Source organism: Bradysia coprophila (assembly GCF_014529535.1).
Source record: "Bradysia coprophila strain Holo2 chromosome X unlocalized genomic scaffold, BU_Bcop_v1 contig_20, whole genome shotgun sequence".
NCBI lineage: Eukaryota > Metazoa > Arthropoda > Insecta > Diptera > Sciaridae > Bradysia > Bradysia coprophila.
Genome location: NW_023503307.1, coordinates 2,886,558 through 2,910,030, shown reverse-complemented (window position 1 = coordinate 2,910,030; position 23,473 = coordinate 2,886,558). Strand labels below are relative to the sequence as shown.

At 35.0% G+C, this 23,473-nt stretch overlaps 1 protein-coding gene across 4 annotated transcripts in view; it reads left to right on the top strand.

Annotated features, from left to right (window-relative positions):
* The window catches only part of LOC119068645 (proton channel OtopLc), a 41,126-nt gene that overhangs the window by 11,078 nt on the left and 6,575 nt on the right, over nucleotides 1-23,473 (top strand). Inside the window, exons 2-11 of one of the 4 annotated variants that reach the window (XM_037172319.1) lie at nucleotides 1,398-1,575; nucleotides 4,664-4,800; nucleotides 5,371-5,409; nucleotides 17,001-17,185; nucleotides 18,239-18,396; nucleotides 20,310-20,421; nucleotides 20,487-20,647; nucleotides 21,693-22,630; nucleotides 22,693-22,971; nucleotides 23,053-23,401. In XM_037172319.1, the coding sequence (XP_037028214.1) occupies nucleotides 1,438-1,575; nucleotides 4,664-4,800; nucleotides 5,371-5,409; nucleotides 17,001-17,185; nucleotides 18,239-18,396; nucleotides 20,310-20,421; nucleotides 20,487-20,647; nucleotides 21,693-22,630; nucleotides 22,693-22,971; nucleotides 23,053-23,401 (2,496 nt within the window). In that variant the 5' untranslated portion in view covers nucleotides 1,398-1,437. Of the gene's footprint in view, nucleotides 1-1,397; nucleotides 1,594-4,663; nucleotides 4,801-5,370; nucleotides 5,410-12,066; nucleotides 12,207-13,057; nucleotides 13,544-17,000; nucleotides 17,186-18,238; nucleotides 18,397-20,309; nucleotides 20,422-20,486; nucleotides 20,648-21,692; nucleotides 22,631-22,692; nucleotides 22,972-23,052; nucleotides 23,402-23,473 lie in introns of those variants that run through there. The other 3 variants (XM_037172318.1, XM_037172320.1, XM_037172321.1) reach the window with 3 other exon arrangements.

Below are 23,473 nucleotides of genomic sequence, written 5' to 3'. Positions count from 1 at the left end.
ACCTGATCTGACCTGATCACACTTGACAGGTCACCTGAAAATTTATGGTTACCTGAAACCTGAAACGATCAGTTTAAATCAGGCTCGACATGTCAGGTCGGACTGTTTTTTCTAAAATTTACCTGGGGCTTGAACTTTCAGGTCAAAATTATTGTCTCAATTTTATGATAATCGTCAATACTTCAGTCTACAGGCTAAAGTACCCTAAAGTAATCAAGATTTCTAACTCTGAATATCCATTAGTTTTCTCAGAAAGTTTAGTTTTTAGATGATTACAAGCTTCAGACAGATGTATTCGTTCTATATTCACAGTAGCGTATGTCTTTTCATTTCTTCCTTTCGACATGAACGTCTTCTTGCGTTTCTCCTGCTGAAAGCATAGGAACCGATGTGGAACGAATAAAACTGCAGAACGATAAGCACGTAATAGTACATTTTGTTACGAGTGACGAAAAGTTGAATTTTTCGGTACTAGTCGTAAGCTTGTCAAAACGAGGCGGAGCCGAATAGGACAAGCTTACGCCGTGTACCGAAAAATTCAGCTTTCATCACGAGTCACAAACGACTATTTTTGTGCTTGAAAACTGAAATAAGACGAAACCACAACACCATTAACATAGAAATCCCTCTACAGACATTTCAACAACAAAGCATGGATACTTGATCGCGTCCGGAAAAATATATATGAAAATCCATTTTCGGCCGGAGAGAGCATCCGAGAAAGTACTTTCTTGGCCGCAAATACCTCTCTCTGAGAAGTACAGAAAAATTGAACTTTTCGATCGTAGAATACGTGTCGAAATTCGTCGAATTTCAGTCGTCAAGCACAAAAAAACTTAATTTGAGTTCTGTTTACTACATAGTTTAGACCAAAATAGCTTAGCGAAGACAGTTTTGTCATTTCGGTTACTTTGTCATTTGGTCTCTACATTTCGAAAGAAGTATTTCCCATAGTAAAATCTCATTAAACTTAATGAAACATCAGAACAGTAATAATGAACTTCGTCAAAGAATTCCGAACCAATTATTTAAAAAAAATATTTAAAAAACAGTGTGAGAAAATGAAGAGGTCACATTTGCAACGATTATAATCGAATTAATGTTTTTCATTACATACGTAATAGTTGATTACATTGGACGCTGCGAAAATAATTCATTACACGAGGTAACAATTTTGTGACAAGTGTTGAGATTCTCAATAATATACGAGTTGGTTCATGTAATGGATCATTTTCGCATGGGGCAAACTGCCATGTAATGGGTAATTTTCGTATGGGACCGTCAATAAAGGTCTCAACATTAATAATGCGGAATAAATAAAGAAAGTTCTGATTTTTCTCCGCCTGTGAATAAATTTCATCCAAAATGCTAATAAATAATTCATTTCTATTGTACAGGTTTTTCACGTAAAGTCATCATCGCCTTTGTAAGAAAGGGATGCAGCGTTGTCCTTACATCCATGAAATGCGAGAACGTTTGCTTGGCCAATTGAATAATGAGTCTATGCCACTAAAAACAGTTGAACGAGAAGAACTCATCGACAATCAACAAAATATCATAATGGATCATAATCAGGTCGGAACAGTGGTCAAGGTAGGGGCAATGCTCGTTTACAATTTTGTTGCGCCGAAAGTTACAATTTTGTTTATTTTCATTAAAAAAAAAATTATGTAAAACACGAGTCATCTGCCTTACCCTTACCCAATAAAAGATACATGCACAAAATTACACAAATTCCAGCAAATTTGTTGTTGTTGATTTTAATAGGAAAAAATTCGGAAAATTTTTGTTATTGAAATAATTTTTGCGTTTATTAATTATCAGTCTGCACATTCTCTAATACAGAAAAACACTTTAAATCATTATCGCTTTATACATAATATACTACAGTCATCAATTAACAGAGCGCTTACAATCCTTTTCATATGTGTATGCTATTACTTGAAATTGATTTTTAATTTTTTTAAAATATTTATATAATTCAGTACATTTATTACAAAAATCCAAAGAAATATTTTTTGTGAAATGGAAGGTGGTCGTAAAATCATGCAAAATTAAATCTAAAAAAAATATCTTCATCTTCAGAGTTATTGATTCATTTTAGAATTTATTCGGAAACAAGAAAACCGAAACTTTCAAAGATATATAGTCAAACATATGAATAGTTAACACATCTTCCCACATGCACATGGCGGGGCATAGACAGTTCATAATAAAATATTATAGAGCATCAATAACAATCAAAAACGCTATATTGAAATCTCCATACTCTGTCGGTCGATTTATGGTTTGATTTATCACCAACACTTTGATATTAAAAATAGAAATTTGCAAATTTTAAAAGTCTTCTTTGACTGGCGATTTATTTTATATGATGTAACCGGGTGTCATGTGCTATACGAAATTTTTGATCGACGAATTGTTTGATGTCGAATTTTCGATCAGTATCCATTGGCCGATTAAGTCAGGACATTGTTAACCATGTCTGTAGAACAGGCTACGAAGATTGTTATGGAGCTTGTTAAATTGCAAATTTGACCATAAAATACGGTGAAATCAGCAAAAAATAAAACTCTGCAAATAGTCACTTCGTTAGCTGTCGAACTAAATTTTGAAACAAAAAGTGATTAGTGCTGGGCATGCCAACCCAACTCAGCTAAAAGAAAATATTTTCTCAAGAATAGGCTCTGGTTTGAACTGAACCCTATAAATTCTTATCCCTTCGAAGCCACACCTAGAACAACTTCTTACAATCCTCAAGCCTGAAGAACCTTCATTGTAAATCTGTAAATAGAGAACATTTAAATTAAAATATTTTTGGCTGGGTCAGGTTGAAGAAAATTCACTGAAGTTAGCCACTTTTGTTTTTGTTTCTTTCTTTCCATCGTTCTCGCCATTGCTACCGAATTGTACGGTATCATATGTAATCCACAAAAACAGCTCCGTTCCGAATAGTAAGACGTGATGGATTTTACCTTTTGACTGGAGACTTTGTAAAAATTGATACAAAATTCATCCATAAAAAATTCAATTCAATTCAACTTTATTCAACAGGACAAAAAGGAAAAACCTTGTACAAATATCCTTTCGATTTAACAAACTCTATTCAACTCTCTCTCTATCGATAATTAAACATAACAAAGATAAACATTGAGATAAAAAAATATATAAAAAAAAATAGCAAGTGACGGCATTAAATGGGAAAATAAGATTATTAGTTCAAAATTGTCGGACGATTGTAATCCCGTTCAAACCGAAAAGAAATTTGTTTCCAAGCTGCCCCGTAACCTTATCCATGCACGAAAAAATTCTGGCAGTCTGCTCATCTCCAGACCTGATTTACTGTTTTTGTCTGAACATATGTGTCCTGCATCCTGATGGATACTTGAAAAGCAGGAAAAATTATGTGCTTTTCCAGAGCATTTTACCATGGACAATTCATATAATATTGTATGTAGAAAAAGCACGACAATTTTCCAGTCTACAGCTTATAATTTAATTCAACATCAAAGTTTTGTCTATTGTGTCGTCGATAGAACATTTTCATTCGAAAAACTTTTACATTCCAATACGGTAACGAATTGGCGGAATGAATATTTCTATAGATTTGGTTGTGGAATGATTTTACGAACTCCTTCTGATAAAATTATCGTATACTGTGGTGGAGTGTTTCAGACACATCTGATTACGAATAATACGTTTTTTTTATAAAAAGCTTCCGATTGTCCAGCAGGATGTCACGTATAGATAACAACGGAAATTTTCATGTATTTTCTTATTAATAATATGGCAGAATGCAGAAGATGTCTAACTCGATGATTTTTGATATATTTTCATTCAATAAAACGTTTCTGGATTTCTGTGAAAAAAATCATTCCCGTCGATGACAGAAAAGTTATTTTGTGATTTTCCGAGTATCTGCAACCATTGCTGCTATGCTGGACGATACAAATATAATTTTTTTTGCTAATAATTTCTTCTCAACTCAGTGTTTTAGTTCAACGCATCGTATTTATACTGAACATAGATACACATATCTAGTATCTAGCCCAGAGCTAGATAGAGCCATAATAACCAACTCAATTTATCGAAAAAAATATTGATTCTTGATAAACCGTTCGTCATTTACCGCGTTAACGTTCGCTATACACTGACAAAAAAGTTTCGAAAGACTCAGCTGTTGCAGGTAACGTTGTCTCCAGGTACAATAGCTGCCCCATACAAAAAATACAGCTGTGGCAGATAATGTAGATTACCTGGAGACAAAGTTACCTGCGACAGGTGAGTTTTTCGAAACTAGTGTATGAACCCGTTTGAACTTCAGTCAACGGACTACAAAGCAACAACATAAATTCTCTGCAGTTGCTTGCAGCGATTTTCTAATTAAATTGTTATGGCGCTTTTGAGCACACCAATTAAACACCAATTCAGACACCCTTCCGCGACAGTTATTTATGAAAAAAAAAGTGTACAAAGCTGTTACGTTGAACGCTCTACCGAATGTTATTAGCTTCACAGTTGAATTATTTAGCTAAGAATCATTTTTACAGTTGAAGTTTTTTCCTAATTTTTTCCTTAAATTATTTTTGGCATGTAAAATTTTCCAATTGTTAAAACCGAAGAATACCAATAATTAAACCGACATTTATGCACCACACAATAGTTAAACTCAGATGGATACGGATCGCATACAAGTCCAACTCATCAAAGAACACCGTTAGTGCCTCGAGATTTGGGAGAAGATTTTAATTTAGATTTTGATGACGAGCCGTTAGATCCGCGTAAACCTAAAAATGCCAAGTAAGTTTTGAGCTCAATTTAATTATTTTTGTAAATTTTTTAAATTGTGAGCAAAGAAATATGAAACTAATTTTTACAGTCGGGAGACTTTGTAATAAGTAACGCATTTTATTTCAGCTGTTTCATACAAAACAAAATTGTGTTTACGTCTTGAAACGGTTTTACCGCTACCACTGGCGTGCGTGTAACTATTTCACCCGTATAAATGAGTGAAAGAACTTTTGTTTGTATTAGTGGTGTTAAAAAACCTGAAAAAATGCACCACTTATTTCAAAGTTACCAACTGCAATTCAATTCGAATTGACAAGAATTGAATCGATGGATTATGTTAACTGTGTTTTGGAAATAATATTTAGTTTTCGTGCATTTTCCTATTTTGCATTTTGCTTTTATTATGTGAAACAAACAAACAAAAAACAACGTCGAAACAAAACGAAATAAAATGACACCTGCAGCGACCGAACGATAAAATTTAAACGAACACTGATTGGTTTCATAATCAAAAAAAAAATTAAACTAACCGAGAAATTGATAAAAATCAAAATTTTATTTATTTTTGAAATATTTCAGCACAATGGAATACGGATGTTATGTCCAAAGGAAAAAAAGGTTAGACATACCATTCAATACCACTAACATTTAGTGCCTTTAATTACGCTAAAATGTAGAGCACTAACAAAAAGCAACTAACCACTGTGTTTAACACGCACATCTAACCCCTTTCTCTATATAAAATAGTTAACTGCACATTTGTAACGACAAAAAAACAAAACAAAAGAAACACTAAACTTGTGTGTTGTATTTTCTATTTTCTGTTTAATTTAGTTTTTAATGTTTTACACTTAAATTTTATTATTATTGAGACTAACATTCTATGACTGACTTTTACCGCTTTTTTCACTAAGCTTTCAATCGACCAATTTATGTGTTATTACACAACGATGCTAATTTCATTTTCAACGAAAGTATACATATTGAGGTCGGTAACCGGGTTGCATATATTTTTCAGTCGTAAATGTGATTACTAGTTATAATCTAAGTCTTCCCCTTTCTGCATAACGGAAATAAGTTTGTTGAAGCAACCAATTTCTTGATAATTAAATATATATTTTTTTTACATTGCTACAGGCAGCCATTACAAAACATAAGCTCATTATTTGAAAGTTTAATCTTTTGTGAGCTCGCCATTTTATGTGTTACTACTTCTACTAACTCCGTTTTTGGCTTAAGGCCCGTCATTGGGAAATGACAGGACAGTTTCCCGAAAATGTATGGAAAATTTTATCACAAAAATTCACCGAAAAGATTCAAAGAAACTCACCCATGATGCTTTCCATTGTATTCGTGCATATTTAAACACTAAAACACTTTTTACTCGATGCAAAAACCAAAATTTTGTTTTTTGTTTTGTCGCGATAAAACACAGAAAATATTTCGACACAACTGTGACACTACGCTATTATAAGGACTAGAATGAATGTTTGCTGTGTTCACTTCGGCGGTAAAATATTTTCATTCAAAAATGTGTCCGACACTTCAACGATGGTAGACATTTATTAAAATTGTAACCTCTCCCACTTCTTTAGTAAGCTAACAAGACTTCGCTGAGTCTAATTATGCCACTTCTTCGAACAAAAATATCGGCTGAGGTCGAATAATTCTCCGCTGAGCTTTAACAAACCTCCGCTGAGCTCTAATAATTCTCCGCTGAGCTTTGACAAACCTCTAATGAGTTCTAATAATTCTCCGCTAGGCTTCAGTAAGAGTCCGTCAGACCTTAGCACGTTGGGCAATGAAGCTAAGCGAACACTCAATAAGCATCAGCGGATACCTAATAATTGTTGCTATGATTTAATAAGACTCCACTTAGCTTTGGCAGATCTCCGCTGAGTGTCCGATTCGCTCCATTAAGCCTTCCTGCAACTTGCTTAGGCCTAACGGACACTTCCTGAAGCCTAGCGGAGAATTATTAGAGCTCAGCGGAGGTTTGTTAAAGCTCAGCGAAGAATTACTAGAGCTCAGCGGAGAATTATTAGAACTCAGCCAATATATTTATTCAAAGAGGTGGCATAATTAGACTTCGCGAAGTCTTCTTAGCTTACTAAAGAGGAACGAACATTTATTTACGTTCAGTGCAGTCTTACGAGAGGCTAAATTTTTAATAAATGCTCTCCCATCGTTGAGAGAATGTCCGCTGAGCTCTCGTAAAGCTTCAAAAAATGGTCGATGAGCATTATTAAATGTATACGCTACCCTTTGTCAACCGTGATGATTGTTTTTACGTGTCCGACACTTTTTTGAATGAAAATATTTTATCGCCGAAGTGAACACAGCAAACATTGTTTCTAGTACTTATAGTAGCGGAGTGTCACAGTTGTGTCGAAATATTTTCTGTGTTTTTGTCGCGACAAAACAAAAAAAAAACTTTTTGTTTTTGCATCGAGTAAAAAGTGTTTTAGTGTTCAAATATGCCTTGGCGACCTAAAGAGACTATGCCCGAATACAATGGAAAGCATAAGAGGTGAGTTTCTTTGATTTTTTTCGGTGAATTTTTGTGATAAAATTTTACATACATTTTCGGGAAACTGTCCTGTCATTTCCCAATGACGGGCCTTAAGAAGACACGGTGAGCTTGAAAAAAGTCTAAATAAAAAAGTCGTTGCATATGAAATTTTTTTGTGGATAATTATTTAGGACCATGCGACGAGTTAATATCAATAATTAAAAAAAAGTTAACGATACTTTTTTGAGAAAAGTCAATTTGAAAATATTGTCAACCCTACTGAAACTTCTTGACTTGTGAAAGTCAATATATTTTGCCCTTGGAGCCCTTGGTGTGAACCACGTACTGGGCGGCAAGCAGTTTTTGCTTGTAGGTCGGCCAAATTTGAACGGATTTCGCTTTACTAGATAGGTATTGACCGTACCAATTAAGGAAAAAAAGTTTATGAAATTAGGGTTCACCTGAGTGTGAGCTAGGTCTCTTGGAGTGAGCTCTTATCCGGCTACTCGGCCGTACAATGAACGTGGAGTATTTTGTCAATATCTCGAGTAAATTTTGACCGAATTCGTCAGTATTATTTCCGGTCTCATAACAAAATGGCTGTCGTCGTCCATAAAAATTTAAATATCTTTGGAAAAATGGTACTTAGATAGTTTCTGTTAACGTAGAAGTAATTGGTTATGTGTGTGTGGTGTTGCAGACATTCCATATATGGTAGGGCGTATATCGAATTTTGCAAATTTTAAGGACCGCGATAGCCTGTGTGCGGAAAACGTATATCATCGAAAACTGTGTCCGGGCATGTGGTTGATGGATCCAATGGAGCCATGGAAGAAGACTTTAAGTTTCCGAATGTCATAATTCGGAAAGTTGAGAGTATTTTTGAAAACAATTTTCTAGCGGAATGTAGAGCTTTGAAAACTCTACAAAACTACCGAAGAAACCGATGGTCCAAAAGGTGTCACTGCCAAGATTGCCTAACATCGAAAATGTGACCTTTTGGTTTTTGACTTATATTTCCTGAGAGACAAATGATTTTGTTTAGCCTGTGGTATGAGGTGGTAGAGGAGGTCGAGCACTACCAGTACACTAGGAATGTCCCGATCGGATATACTCTTGAAATCACTTTTATAACATTTGTGAATGGAATTTTTAAGAGTGGCCACGTCGCCCACGAAGCAAGTGCAGACACTGCAACCGGTACTGGTGAGTCGAGGACACCTTGGCCAGTAAGTATGCATAATATTCCATGACAGTAGCTGAACTCTTTAACAAAATATTTGTTATTTCGATGTGGCACATGAATTGAAAAACTATACTACGAACTTCAATTTTTCGTAAATATATCGAAAAATATGTATAATCTGTGTATTTGCAACGAAATCGACTTCTTACTACTATTCGTGGGTGAAATAACTAATTAAATCGATTATTTCTCGTTTTTCTCATAAATTTAATTTATTCAGATTTTGTAGTACAAAGTGTCTTAAAAATTCCATTCACAAATGTTATAAAAGTGATTTCAAGAGTATATCCGATCGGGACATGCCTAGTGTACTGGAAGTGCTCGACCTCCTCTACCACCTCATACCACAGGCTAAAAAAAATCATTTGTCTCTCAGGAAATATAAGTCAAAAACCAAAAGGTCACATTTTCGATGTTAATCAATCTTGGCAATGGCACCTTTTGGACCATCGGTTTCTTCGGTAGATTTGTACAGTTTTCAAAGCTCTACATCCCGCTAGAACATTGTTTTCAAAAATACTCTCAACTTTCCGAATTATGACCATCGGAAACTTAAAGCCGCCCGGGGGGACTTCTTCCATGGCTCCATCGGATTCATCAACCACATGCCGGGACACAGTTTTCGATGATCTACGTTTTCCGCACACAGGCTATCGCGGTCCTTAAAATTTGCAAAATTCGATACGCCCTAATATATGGACATCTATATATAACTATATACAGCTATATTGAGCTATATACAGGCATATAGAGCTATATACAGGCATATAGAGCTATATACAGGCATATAGATATAGCATATTTATCTGTGAAATGTTTATTTATAGGTAAATATAGAGGTATAAAGCTGTTTAAATAGGAATTTATGAAAGTTGACTTCGTACGGGGCTGTCTATATTGCCTCCAAAAATTTATTTGTATATGATAACAAGGCAAAGAGTGGATAATGTAAGTGATTTTAAAGGGCCTTTCAGTAGAGAAGAAAATGAATTAAGAGAAATGAATAGTTTCACATTAAAGGCTTTTGATACGATCAGGCGTTTCGTACGGGTCGGCGTTAGCTATGTTTTTTTTAGTTACGTTGCTCAATATAAAGCCCTGCTAACCTACTCGTTGACAATGACCTGAACCTGAACCTGAAACGGTAGATCTGAAAAGTTTATTCAATGAAATTACTTGAAACTGACCTGATTTACCGTTAACCTAACGCGACCTGATATAACTTGACTTCACCTGAATAACTTTTTAATTAGAAATTTAAATGTAAAATCAGATTTCAGGTTGAATCAGGTCAGATCAAAATTGATTGAATCAGGTCCCGGTCAAGTCAACTTCAGCTAACCTGGCTTCAGGTTGAATACAACCTGATGTGTCTCATTCATTTTGTTGCTATCACAGGGCGGTAATAAACACGTAACTCCGAACTCATGCATTATCTTATCACTTCAAATTATATTATCTTAAACATCTAATCTCTTGAATTTTCTTTTTGAAATCTCTAATAGTTCCTGAGCGAAAAAGTATTGTCAAATGAGGATGAATGAGCTGAAACAAATGAAGTTTAATCGTATCCTCATCTCGACCAATTTCCAATAATGCATAAAAATGAAGGTACATGTTAAACACCCTCTAAAGTCGGGTTATACTTTCCCTTATTTCGACTAACGTACATACAAATGGAGACTACGTTAAGTTGTCATACAAAAACTGATGGCACGTCTACCCTCACAAGAACACTTTTTCTCGCTCGGGTTTGCTTCGTAAAAGGTCATTTCTACCATTTTTAATTCCCAATTGGACAATCATCAAAAGTAGTTAACTGTCTGATACCATATCGCAGTCATATTCGATTGACCTTGTCTATTAAACCTCCTATATTCAGTACAAACACGTCATGTAAGAAATAAACTTCGATCTGACGGAAAAAAAATTACCAACAACATGTAGGCCACAAATACGACGAACTAAACGAAACGAGAAACTCAACTAGCTCTTCTGGGTTTCGGTTTTATGTTTATCCCCCAAAACCATTCTCATTAACCCTTCAATGAAATGCTCAATCAAGCTATCTTAAATGCAATGCCAGACCAAAGTTGTATTTGCAACTTCTTAGCTTTCATGTATGATACTATGATACGCATTAACCATTATTGTCCATTGCAAAATTGTGTAACAATTTTAATCAAACAATGGTGTATCGTGTATCTGTCCCATCTGGTCCATATGTAATCACTTTTGCAGCATTCTACGTTCATTCACTCACTCACACATTTACTTATAATGTTAAAGAGAAACAAAATGCTCTCCCATTGCACTTTACAGTGATGCAGCAATTGCAGCGTCAAAACACACGTTATTACATCATTGAAGCACGCACACGCTTGCTGATGTGTATATCACACAAAAAATGTTACCCCAACAATAAAGCAAAAACAATGTCCTCTGCTTCCTAAAACTGGGAAAAAAAGGGAATAACTGTGCAATGGTTATTTGGATCACAAGGGACGAAAGTAAAAAAATTCAACCGTGTGCGAAGTTTGCAGCCCGTGGCCGAAGGCCAGGGCGGCAATCGCACAGGTTGAATTTTTTTACGTCGTGCCATGTGATCCACACAACTTTTCATTACAACAACTACGAAAATTGTAATTTGAGCTTCCCACTGATGAAATTTACCGAAATAAGCTGAAATATGCGGGGGTCCAGGGGGCGGCAGCCCCCTGTTAAAAGAAAAATTTATAAATTATTGGCAACGTTCTTTTCTATCACAACAATCACAGTGATCACAACGACACCAGACGGAACACATGTTGTTGCTGTCATTTACTTTCGCATCCTCGTTTGAGGGGCGAAAGTACTTTCGCTCCTCTGTTGGGAGGCGAAAGTATTTTCGCACCTCTTGTGATGTCGTGGCTAACTGAGAGTTGAATTTTTATACTTTCGCATCTCATTCGGGAAGCGAAAATTACAACTTTCGTAGTTGGTGTAATGAAAAAATTACAAACACGACATTGCAGTGTATAGAATACAAATAAGAACTCAATTACGATTGTGTATGTGTTTCATACGAAATTGTCTGTGCTCCGAACTCTTCTGAATCCGATCAATAAAACTCTTAATAAAGAGCAATTTGAATTCGTCGAACGAGGGGTGCAACACGAAGTTATAATACATGCAGTACCGTATGATGTACAAAAACGAAAGAGTGGTTTCCTGTTTTGCGTGCTTTCAAAGGAAATTATTTCATTACATTGCTGGATGCAGTGATCATACAGCATCCCCTATTCTATTCACATACAAAAGTACCATTACAGCGGTCTGTGTTTTATTTCTATTTCACTCCCCCATTTGCTTGACTTTGTACACCATTCTCGATTTAACGTGTACCTTCGGTTGGTGTTTTGATATTTGAAATTTAGGTTGTCTCTGTTTTGCATTTACACTCATCTGTTGTCCCGCAAACACACATATATAGCTGAATGTTGGTACATTTGAGAAAAGCGAGATTTTCTCTGAAAGTATACTCTGAAAACGATATCGAAATCGGAGTGTTATAAATGTTGAGGGCGCGCAATACAACATTTTCTTCAGTATATTTTGTAAAATTCGATTGCTAGAACGAAAAACGTACAACCGTCCATGGTGGAATCAAGCAAAATTGTATGTAGTGTCCGTGTAAATCTTTGTTACAAAAAAAGGATACAAAGCGCTAACATCAAAAGAATTTCAAACAATATCCGTTCACATTCTGTTGTGTTCGGTGATAAAATTTAAACGTATCCGAGAAAGCGGGGTGTAAAATTCGGAAAAATGTTTTTTTTTTATGAATTTGATACGGGATTACTACGTTAATTATTGCTAGAATGTTTAATGGTGGAAGCGTCACCAGCTCTTTTTGTGATAAAAATTTTGTGTGCATGAGTTAGCTATCAGTACAAAGTGCCGTTGAATATTTTTGGATTCACAATTCAGTCGCTATTTTCGGCTTTGTTATTGATTTTGAATTTAAAGTGTCCTCAGTTTATAAATGCCATGTATATGGAAAACACGGTTCAAATAAAACCGAATCATCCTTTCATGTCGTTCAAGTATGAAACATTTTCACACCAATGTGATTTTCATACGAACAAGTACCGTCACATGACCTAGATTGGATTTATAAACAAATTTCTTGTTATTTTGTTCATCGGTATTTAACTATTTATACGAAATTGTTTTTATTTTCATTTTTATTATTAATCTTACGAAGATTTTTATGTATTTATATATGTGTGCCGCAGGTCACTAGGTCGCCCGGGCGGCCAATCATCTCTCGTACAGCTACGGCCCCACCCCTATAAATTTTCTTTCAAAAAACCATTTCGTTGCGCAGTTTTCTTCGGCAAATTTATCCGAAAATAATAATTTTTTTTTACCAAGTCGATAAACAAAAAGTGCTATAATTCGTCAATAACATTAAACCAAAACTATTCACGACATTTTAAGCCGAATTTTGCAATGTTTATTTATAGTTTCAGACAACGAAAATTCGTCCGAAAATCCATAATGTTCAATTAAACTCATAAAAATCGTAGAGTTGTGACCAAAAGTAATACAAACAAAATAAAGAGAAAGAAACATTTAGACAAAGTTTTAGTTAAAATTTAAGAAAATGTAATCGTGAACAAATTTTAACGAAAAAAAATAAAATCAAAATTTAATAAAAATTAATTTAAAAATTAAATTTGTGATAAAATCTTCGATAATTCAAAAACCGAACAAATAAAATTAATTACCAAAAATAAAAACTCATTTTAAAACACCTTCACATAACGGATTACAATGGTTGGTGGGCCAGACGTAAAAGTTTCCACTGTTGATGTCGAAAGTGGCGACAATATGGCTACCTTGCCCGTATCTCGTGCTCATACGGGTAGCAGTGGAGATACGGCTGAAAAAAATAATGCGGCTAACAAAGAGATGGAGTTAAAAAATGTTATGCCCAAACCGTTAGAGAGGTGTGAATATTCTCTTGAAAATTTCATTGTAAAGAATTGGTTTTTCTTTCTTTTTATTTGAACCTTTTATTTCAATTAGCATCGACGTTGAACTATATTTAGAAGTGTTTTCACTAATTAGAACAAATGTGTCAGCTGTATTTGAGGATGCGTGGCTCGTAATTTGTTGTTTGCATTCGGTTCAAGATTTCTTCGTTCACAAATATCTGATAATAAAATCACTGGCTTCCATTTCAGTTCAATTTTTATTGTCGCAACGTCCATAAAATAACATCAATTTATAAATTGATGGTGTGCAGTAAATTTTCTTTAAGTTCTCGTAAACTATACGAGATGAGTACCTTAACATCAAAGGTTATAAAAATGATGCCCGCTAGATTCCTCGGTTCTCATTATAAGTGTAAATTCAATATTGAGTTATTATGACTTCTGGATAAGGCAGTGTATTGCTTACAATTCGCTATCCAATGTAATTAAATAATTTGAATAAGACGACCTATGTACAAATAATTTTCCAATCAGAAGAAGCCTTGAGTCACTGTCTATCTATGTTTTATGATTGTATCAAATACAAACGAAATAAGTAAATTAAGAAGAGATAATTTAAGGACATTCCGACTTAGAAAATTAGAAAACAAATTGCATTTGAAATGAGACTCATCGTCATTAATGTTTTTCATGTGATTAAATAATTGATTTCTTTTGATCCAGCACCTTGTCGCAGTTTTTCAATAAAAAAATCTCTTCGACCATTGAAAACGGTGATAAACTACCAGCAGATAATCGACTTTGCTGAGAAGGATTATCGCATACATTAATTTGGAGATAACGTTATCGAACTGAAAGACAGTTCATTAAAACATATTTATTGGAATACAATTTTCCTTTATTTATCTCTTTCGAAGTGCAAGCATATCACCAGATTTCTGTTACTTCGAAGTTTTTGCGATAAAGTGGAACCAAATCTATTACTTCATTTGTTTTAACATATATTATAGTATAAACGACCGTGGGGGATAGAGTTTGTGATTATTTTGTCATCGCTATCGATAACAGTTGATTTGTACTAGATTTCAGACGTATTGGTCGCTATTGGCTTTTGGCCATTGGCTTTTTAAAGCGAAGTTCTTTGAAAATATGACACAGTACTTTGTCAGTTATATTTAGCTGTTGCTTTGTATTTTTTGTTGAATTTTGTTTCCAATAATTGAATTTGCAACTTACATATTAGTCAGATGGCCTCTTATGAGTTTTAACACTGGTGTTATGCAACAACAAAATTAGAAGGTAACATTCATGAAGGACGTCCGCGATTCAGTCCTTTACGGATGTTCCCGTTCGCGAGTTTTTTTTTTCATATTCATTTGATTAGAATTATTTCTGGCCTATATGGTCAGATTTTACCTTTTACATTCTCTGTAATTAGTTATAGACATAAACGTTGTAACTCGAAGATTTGTTTCGATACACAATCGTGTCGTAAATGAAGAATTCACTTCAACCATTTACCCAACCCAACCAATGTGATCATTTACAAATTACTCGACACTTTTTCAGGGCTGTCATCACAATTGAATCTTAATTAACTCCAAAAATACGAACTCTACGAAGTCGAAATTATGTTCTGACCTCCTAATTTCCCCTCTTATGGGGAGTTATTATAGAGTCAATATTTAACTCTGAAAACAGCACTACCAGCAGATAATCATGATTGCAGCGCTACTCAGAAGGGGTTATCATGACCTAGATCAATCGTTAATAGTACATTAATTAACAATGGGACAAATTATGGAAATGGTACTTCTTGTGTGAAATTTGACAAACACACAAGAAGTACCATTTCCATCATTGTCAAGTAAGGAATTTTATTATTTTATTCAAAAACGTGAGGTAAAGTTAACTTTACTACACGGAGCCAAAACTTTACCTCAAGTTTTTGAATGAATGATTATTACTCTCGAATATACAAAAATTGTTGTCATTCAAACATTATCGGAATACAATTTTACTTCAATGTTAAATTTGCTAGCTAATTTACGTACTTTTCTGGAAATTGGATAACACAAAACGCTTCCTTCTTCCAAAAATATGAATGGGGTTTTTTCCAAACATAATTCGATCTGCTTTACAAACACTTCACATTTTAGCACAATGAGTTATTACACGCGGACGGAACTCATTAGTAAATATTTTTCTTTTATTAGAATTATTTTTTCGGCTGAGGTACATTCAATAGAGTTTATAGAAAAGGTTTTTTTTATTATTATTTGACTTCTGCACTCAGCATAAACGAACAAAAAAAAATCGTAAGCATAAAATCCCACAAAAATTGGTATATTGAATGCATTTCCATTGTTCTCCCCCCATGAATTTAAATTCCAGACTCGAATGCTGTGCTATGTACACCGAATCCATGCCGTTCATTTTTACCATGAGACTAAAATACACAATGATTCGTGTGACAACTTCGTGTGGCTGGATGTATTTTGAATTTTAAATCGTGGTTGATTGGGGCTCGTTTTTTTCCTAACCACAAATTGTTCAAACATTGCTAACGCTATCCTACAGTTTAACGATTCATTGATACGTATTTCAGTAATCTATCTGCTAATGTAATGCACAAAGATCTATTTCCACCAGTACTCATTCCTTCAATATTTCATTCATTTTCGTTTATCAATATTGAACAGTGAACACTCTATTGGGTCACATTAACTCTGACCCTGATATGCTGTAGGTGTTTCAATTCTTATTGTTTATTGATTTAACTGCCTCAATGAAGAAATTATGTTTGGCTCATCATGAATAATGTTAACATAAACTTTCTTGTTTAGTTTACTCAGCTATGCTACATCAATCGAAACCTTGTTTATTCCACTTGAGTAAAGCCTGTCTATTTTTGGTTTATTGTGGAGGATAAAGCATCTCTTTAATATCGCACTACCCTCATTAATTTTCTGTAGTCATCTCATTGTTTTTGATTTTTACGATCCTATTTTAGTGCTTGCCAAACATCGCCAATATGATTCAAAACATCATTATCAATGTCGCACAATAACAAAATAGAAAGAGTATCCACCTATAATGGAGCACTTAAATGATGTTAAACTTTATTGATGCATCGTTAACATTATAGATTCCATTTGTATGTCGTTGTTACATATCTCTATACGTAATGTATACCAACTTACTGTTCTACAATCACTTTTTTATTTGTGAAACATACGAATTATTATGTTACTGTGTCAACTTCGCATCGGCTGATTTTATGAATGCATACTTTTCGCCTGTCGTTGGGTGGAATGACTGATTGATGAAACACTTATATATTCGCTAGAGAATAAACAAGTTTCTATTTAAAAATAAATTAATCGTTTTTCGTTATATCGGTTTTAAGAAAAGGAGTCAAAGACCAAACAAGATTCGTGCATTAATTTCAAACCGTTTACCATTTCAGAACATCATTATTTATCATCACAAGTTTGGTGTATGCAATGCTGCTGATAGTTGTATGCGTAGCATATGTAATAAGCGATGTCAGCACGCATCAATTGCCGATTATGTATTACGAAGGATTTTTCACTTATTTGTACGGGGCCAGTATATTATTCTTGCTGTACGTGTTCTGCTTTTTATTGCAAGGTAAGATTTTAGATATTGAATTCAAATTTGTTTTCCTTTGGTTACAGTAGACGTCAGTGATATTTAGCCATGAACTTGCTTCAGCTGTTTTTCAGCTGATCCACTTATACAAACACAACTTCTAATACGACTTCCTACTTACAAAGTACCACGCGCATGCGTGTTTCATCCGTACAAACAAGTTCAGCATTTTTATTTCTATAAACCCAGCTGAAGCAAATTCATGTCCTAATTTCACTGACGTCTCATGTACTTAAAAAAAAAATCAAAAGTGAACGAAACTGACTTGTGGTGGAAAATTTGTGAGTTCATCATCTTGATCGTATTGGTGTGTTCTTGCAGTGTTCATTTTAATAACTACAGGGGTTCTTATGTCATTGAGAATGCATTTCTTCATGGGGGTTATATTAAAAATCAATTTCCGCTGGCTAGGTAGAAACTCATAAGTCAAACCATTCAGGGTCATATTGGGACTTCAATTAAGATTCAAATTTGATTGTTAGACAACAGTCAACATATATTTGAAAGGAAAGTGTTCGTTGTAGCTCATCGGTAGAACATTAGCCCGACAAGTTGAAGGCTGTGAGCTCGTGTCTCACCCTTGTTCGTACCTAAAAAAATTTACTTCAAATCCAATCCGATTCTAGGATATTTTGTCGTTCGAAAAACTAAATTGAAAAATATGGTCGCGCAATAAGACAAAGAACAAAAAGCTTCAACAACCCTTTTGGCGCGAATAGTTCATTATGATATTGTAAGCAACGAGTTAATCATACTAGGCAAGCCCGAACTGGCCAAGCCCGATAGCGCCTTTTGGTTATATTGGCGCCTATCTCATATAATTTTTCCACATTTCGACTAGGATGTTGCGCCTATAGACTAAATGCCAGATTGAATGGTGGTGTTACGATGGCTGTTTGTAAAAGGTTCTAAGAAGTCGAACGTAAATTTATGTTCTCAAAATAATAAGAACGGGTCGGCCAAAATTCATTCCAGATATTTGAATCAGATTAAATTCGGACTAAACGAAAGATCGTTTCTATTCTTTTTCAGAAAGCACATGTTGCAATGGGGAAAAGAAACAACCGAAGCCACCAAAAGAGAAAAAGCCAAAGAAGGAAAAGAAACCAAAGAAGTCGGACCAACCTGACAGCAAGGATAATAAAGGAGGCAAAGAAGTTGCTAAAGGTGGAAAACCAAGTCCTTTCCAGGTAAGGACAAATAAATTAATACTAAAACATTTAAAAATGATAAAAATAGGAAAACAAATATATGATTACGGATAGTCAGTGTTTTTAAATGTTGTCCCAACATCACACGTAATACTTTGTACATTGAAATGTAACGAGAACTATTAAAGCTTTGTAACCCTTTTAATGTTTATTTTTTTTTACCAAAATTTTTATTTTTTCGCTTTTATTTTGCTAATTCAATTTTTGATTTCATCCTATCACACATCCACAAAACAAAAATCATACAAAAACCCATCACCATGTTAACAATATGCCCCTCCAGGAGGTTTTACCTAAAAAGAAACGTGACCTTGTGCGAGAGCAATTACTGCTGAAGGTGAGATTGAGATGATCGCATAATAAAAACACACATTTCACATATTATAAACAATTAACTGTTCAATTTATTTTTAAAAAAACGTTTTGAGTGTGAGTAATTTTTTCGATTTTTTTTCCTTTTATTTATTTGTTATGATTTCACTTGGCTTGTTTTAAAACAGATTAACACTAACAAACGAGTGTGAAATATGCTGATATTTACTAACTACTAACGAGCAAAAGATTATCTCAATTAACTGACTCAAGTTGATCAAGAGGACATTCTTTATACGATTTTACTGCTTTGCCCACGTAAAAAATCGCACTTTCGTATTTAAGCTGTTACTGATGTTCCTCTCCGTTTCTCTGACTAGGTACTCTAATTTCCCGTGCTATTTCAAATGGAAAATGAGAGAAATCAGAGAAATCAAGACGAACAGCTTAGATACGAAAGTGGGATTTTTTACGTTTGTAAAACAGTACAAGATTATGATTGTTCCACACTATAAATGTGCGCAATTCATAAGACCGGACTGTGTGTTTAATTGGCGAGTGCAAGAAAAGTGTGTGATTGGAATTTTGTAAGGCCTGGGAAAACTGCAGATGTCTAAGCAATACTGGTTCTTATGTAAATGGAGTCAGAAACCTAGCATTTTAAAACTGAAATTGAAAATTCTATTAAGAGTATATGCTGAGGCAACCGAGGTTGATTATATCATAATGGACTGTGTATTTCTTTTGTTGAGACAAGAGACATACTTTCTTGATATAAGACGCTTAAAACAGACACTTTTTGACGTTTGACATACGAGTTTTAGTAGCAGTGCTATGATAGTAGCAATACGATGCTTCGAAAAGTCAAACGTAACCATAGTAACGGTGACAGAAATAATGTCAGATTTGAAAGTTGGAAATTTCAGGAAAAAGTTTTACCGAAAATAGCCCCTGTTTAGTACCCTGAAAAATTGAATTTAATGTAGCAAGTTTTGACGTCTCTAAATTAATGCCAAGACTATTAGGCGTCATTCAAATAGTGCGTTTGCTGTCTTGCACTTCAAGCATGATTGGTACTCTAAATAGAGTGATGAAACTGGACAGTGTATCGAACAAATTTTGGCACTGTAAAAAAGTTTGGAAAATGTGTTCATATAAAATAGTTATTTGGCAGCTGTCATTTAAAACACTTTTGCTTGCGTTGGTACACTCCATACATTTTAATTTTTTTTAGTGTACACACTATTTGATTAGCAATGGGTTTTGGTTATTAAACTTGTCGTAGAAATCGACAATTTTATTTCGGGTGGAGTGTTTTTCCTTTTCTTACTTTATCGGTCCCAATAGTTGATTAATCGTTCGATTTTATATCTTGACCTAATCTTGTAGATAGAGTTGTTGCGAATGGATTGGTTTGATTTGTGTGTACGTTTTGTATGTTTGTTGTACTGACTCGAATGAGTAACAATTTCATGAATGCTAGGTTATACCATTAACTGCGGTCGTGGCTGTTAAATAAAAGTTCAAATGTTAATATCTGCAATTTGCGTCTAATAAAAGTAAATTTCTTATTATTCAAGGATTCGACGGTTGAAGCTGAAACTGCAGCAACACCGAAAACGATACGAAAACGAAAAACTACACATACCGATCCAAGTCATGGTAGTTTCTTCTTAAGAGTTGGTGCTATCGGTATGTTATGCTCAATTTTAGACATTAAAAAATAAATCGTCAAAAAATTATCGCAAAAATTTTAGCATTCGGTTTGGGAACAATGATCTACGTTGGACTGGAATTCGGTACATTCTTTGAAACGCCATTCACATCGCCATGCCATCAAATACTGCGCGGAGTCAATCCATTGTTGCAAATGATCTTCACATTCATGCAAATGTATTTCATCTTCATGAACTCAAGAGTAAGTCGATTCGATTGTTTATGGTTTCCTTCATTTTCTCCGTATAATTTCGTTTGATTTTGATGAGTAGGTTTGCGTTAGCCTTGTTTATATTTATCTTATATTCCCAACCTTAGTTCGTTGGAGTCATAAACTCTTTGTACTTTATTGACTTCCTTCTGTAATAACAATACTATTGGCATTATTAACATTCATCTAAATCATCATTTTGAATAAATGAGCAAACTTTATTAGTTTACTATTAGGCTAAAATGAGGTTCAGTATCCAACCTGCTATCATTAAATTGCACATAAAGTTTTGCTGCTGCACACCGTAATTACTTTGAAAGTTTTATTAGATTTAAATGCTATATGATGCTGTGTGTAAAATGTGTGGTGCCATGGTTTTATTTCCAAATCCCTCAATCTAGAGCGTATACATGATGGATGTGGAAAATATTTTTCTTTTCTTGAAATGTCTATTTTCGTTGGTTCACAGACACTCACACTGTGTCAGCATAATATATTACCGCACCAAGGTAGGTGCACATTGTACTCCGTACATGAAATATGAAAATTTCCGAAAGTTTGATTGAAGCATTGTACACGTTTTTCATGACACAACCCATCAAAAATTGCAGCTAAAATGCAAAATTATAAACTCTCTCCCTCCCAACCCTTCACTGTACTGCAACAAAATAAAAGTTCATGGATTCAGTTAAATCGCATAACTTTTCCACAACATTTTCATTTGTTTCCTTCTTTTTTGTTTGTCTTGTGTTTGTTTTGTTCGTTTGATACTGTGTGATTCGGTCAATTATATATATATGTATGTATGGGCTGTGCAGACATCAGGGATTGCGCTGAATCTTGAAATTATAAAGGTAGGTGAACAATAAAGCCGCAACAAAACAAAAACAAAATATTTTCCATTTTTTCGCCTCAGTCATGCACTCATGCGGTAGTCATGAAGGAATTCTATAAATTTTGCGAATTTATCTTTAAAACTTTTCCCGTTCAACGCTGAAAACTTACAACGAAATTTCGAAATTTATTTTGTTTCCAGCTGAACATTCATCGCTTCAAAGTACTGGCTCGATTCGGTTTGATGCACATTTGTGCTACGAACATCTGTGTTTGGATCCGTACACTGGTTCTGGAATCACTGAAAGAAATCACCCTCTACAACCAAGGACGTGGACCAAATCCCGAAGACGGTGCAATTCTGGAAACCATTCGTACACATTCACAACGTCACGCAGGATTAGTATTAGGAACTCATTATGGTCCGGAAACTGACTGGGAGCCACTTAATTTGAACATTCGAGGAAATTCACATGAACTCTTGGAACAAGATCACAAGCCGGGAAATATTCTGTCACGAATGGTTCATAGCACAACTCGGGCGGTGGTTGAAGCAATTACAACGGCTGCATCTGTTGAAACGACCACTACTTCGACTCCATACCGTATGCCAGTCACACCGAGTACATCAACCAGCACCACCACTGAAGACCCAACCACAGTTACGCCATGGGCAAAACTAAAGAAATTTATCTCAAGCACCACAAGTACAACAATTCTTCCATCAACTGTAGAATCATCTACAGCTGATCGATACGAAACAACGAGTCCATCAAGTTCTATTGCCGATATATTTTCAACCTTTGCTTCATCCACACCAACACCAACACCATCAACAACCACCCAAGAATCAATCTTTAACAACATTTTCGCAGGCATGGAAAATGCTTATCAACATTCAGGCTTGGCACATAATGATACTGCGCCAAACGATCGTACGTTTGAGAGTTTGGATGCATTGATACCACAAGCACTCATCGCCACAGCTAGTACAGCAAATAACAGCTGCGGCAAGAATAATATTATGGGCACAATTGTTCAGGACTCAGCTCCATATCTGTATCCATTCATTATCGAATATTCGTTGATCGGAGCTGTTGTCATTTACGTAATGTGGAAACATATCGGACGATATCCAAAGTAATATTGACGCCATGACAACCGCAATTATCGAATACTTCACTAAACAACTTCTTTTGTAGGTTCACCGAAGAAGATTTGGAACATCGTTTGGAAGTGATGCTGTCTCGTCGAGCGGTTGCTATGGCTCAGGCACATTCCGGCCGAGTCGATTGTGTAGGCGCATCGAAAGGATTGTTCTTCGGGCTACTGCTTCTGGTTGGATCTTTGATCTGTTTGATCCTATTCTTCGTATTAGTTCGTCATGATCAGTTTGAACTACTGGCATATTATCTAGCTGACGCTTCGCACTGTGCTATAATGGCATTTGCTGTTTTTGCAATTTTCATAGGATTTATAAGGTACACATTTTTGTCCTAGCTACGTTTTTACGAATTTTTGTTCTTCATTCCTTCTAAATTTTGTTCGTTTATCCAAAACAGGGTTCAGACTTTGAAATTCCGCTGTGAAGAACAAAGCAACTTGAACGACATCCTTCTACGTATCTCAGCATTCGGTTTGTTCATCTATTCAGTGTTTAGCGTTATTGCTGGCAGCCTGAAATCGTTTGAAAGTGAACCAAACTTATTGGTTATGGTCACCGGTATCTTGGCAGTGGTTCAGGTGGTATTGCAATTACTGTTCATTGCTGATGTGTCACGGCGTCGAGTTCATTTGCCGGAGCATGACCGCAGTAAACCGGGACGACAAATCGTTACATTCTTGCTGATCTCCAACATTGCTATGTTCGCCATTTACACATTTGAGGCGCAGAAAGTTTCGGCTAATCCGGTAAGTAAAATCATTCTACAGATAGTCCGATCAAAGTGTCGTAAAAGCCTGATCCATGATCGACAATTATTC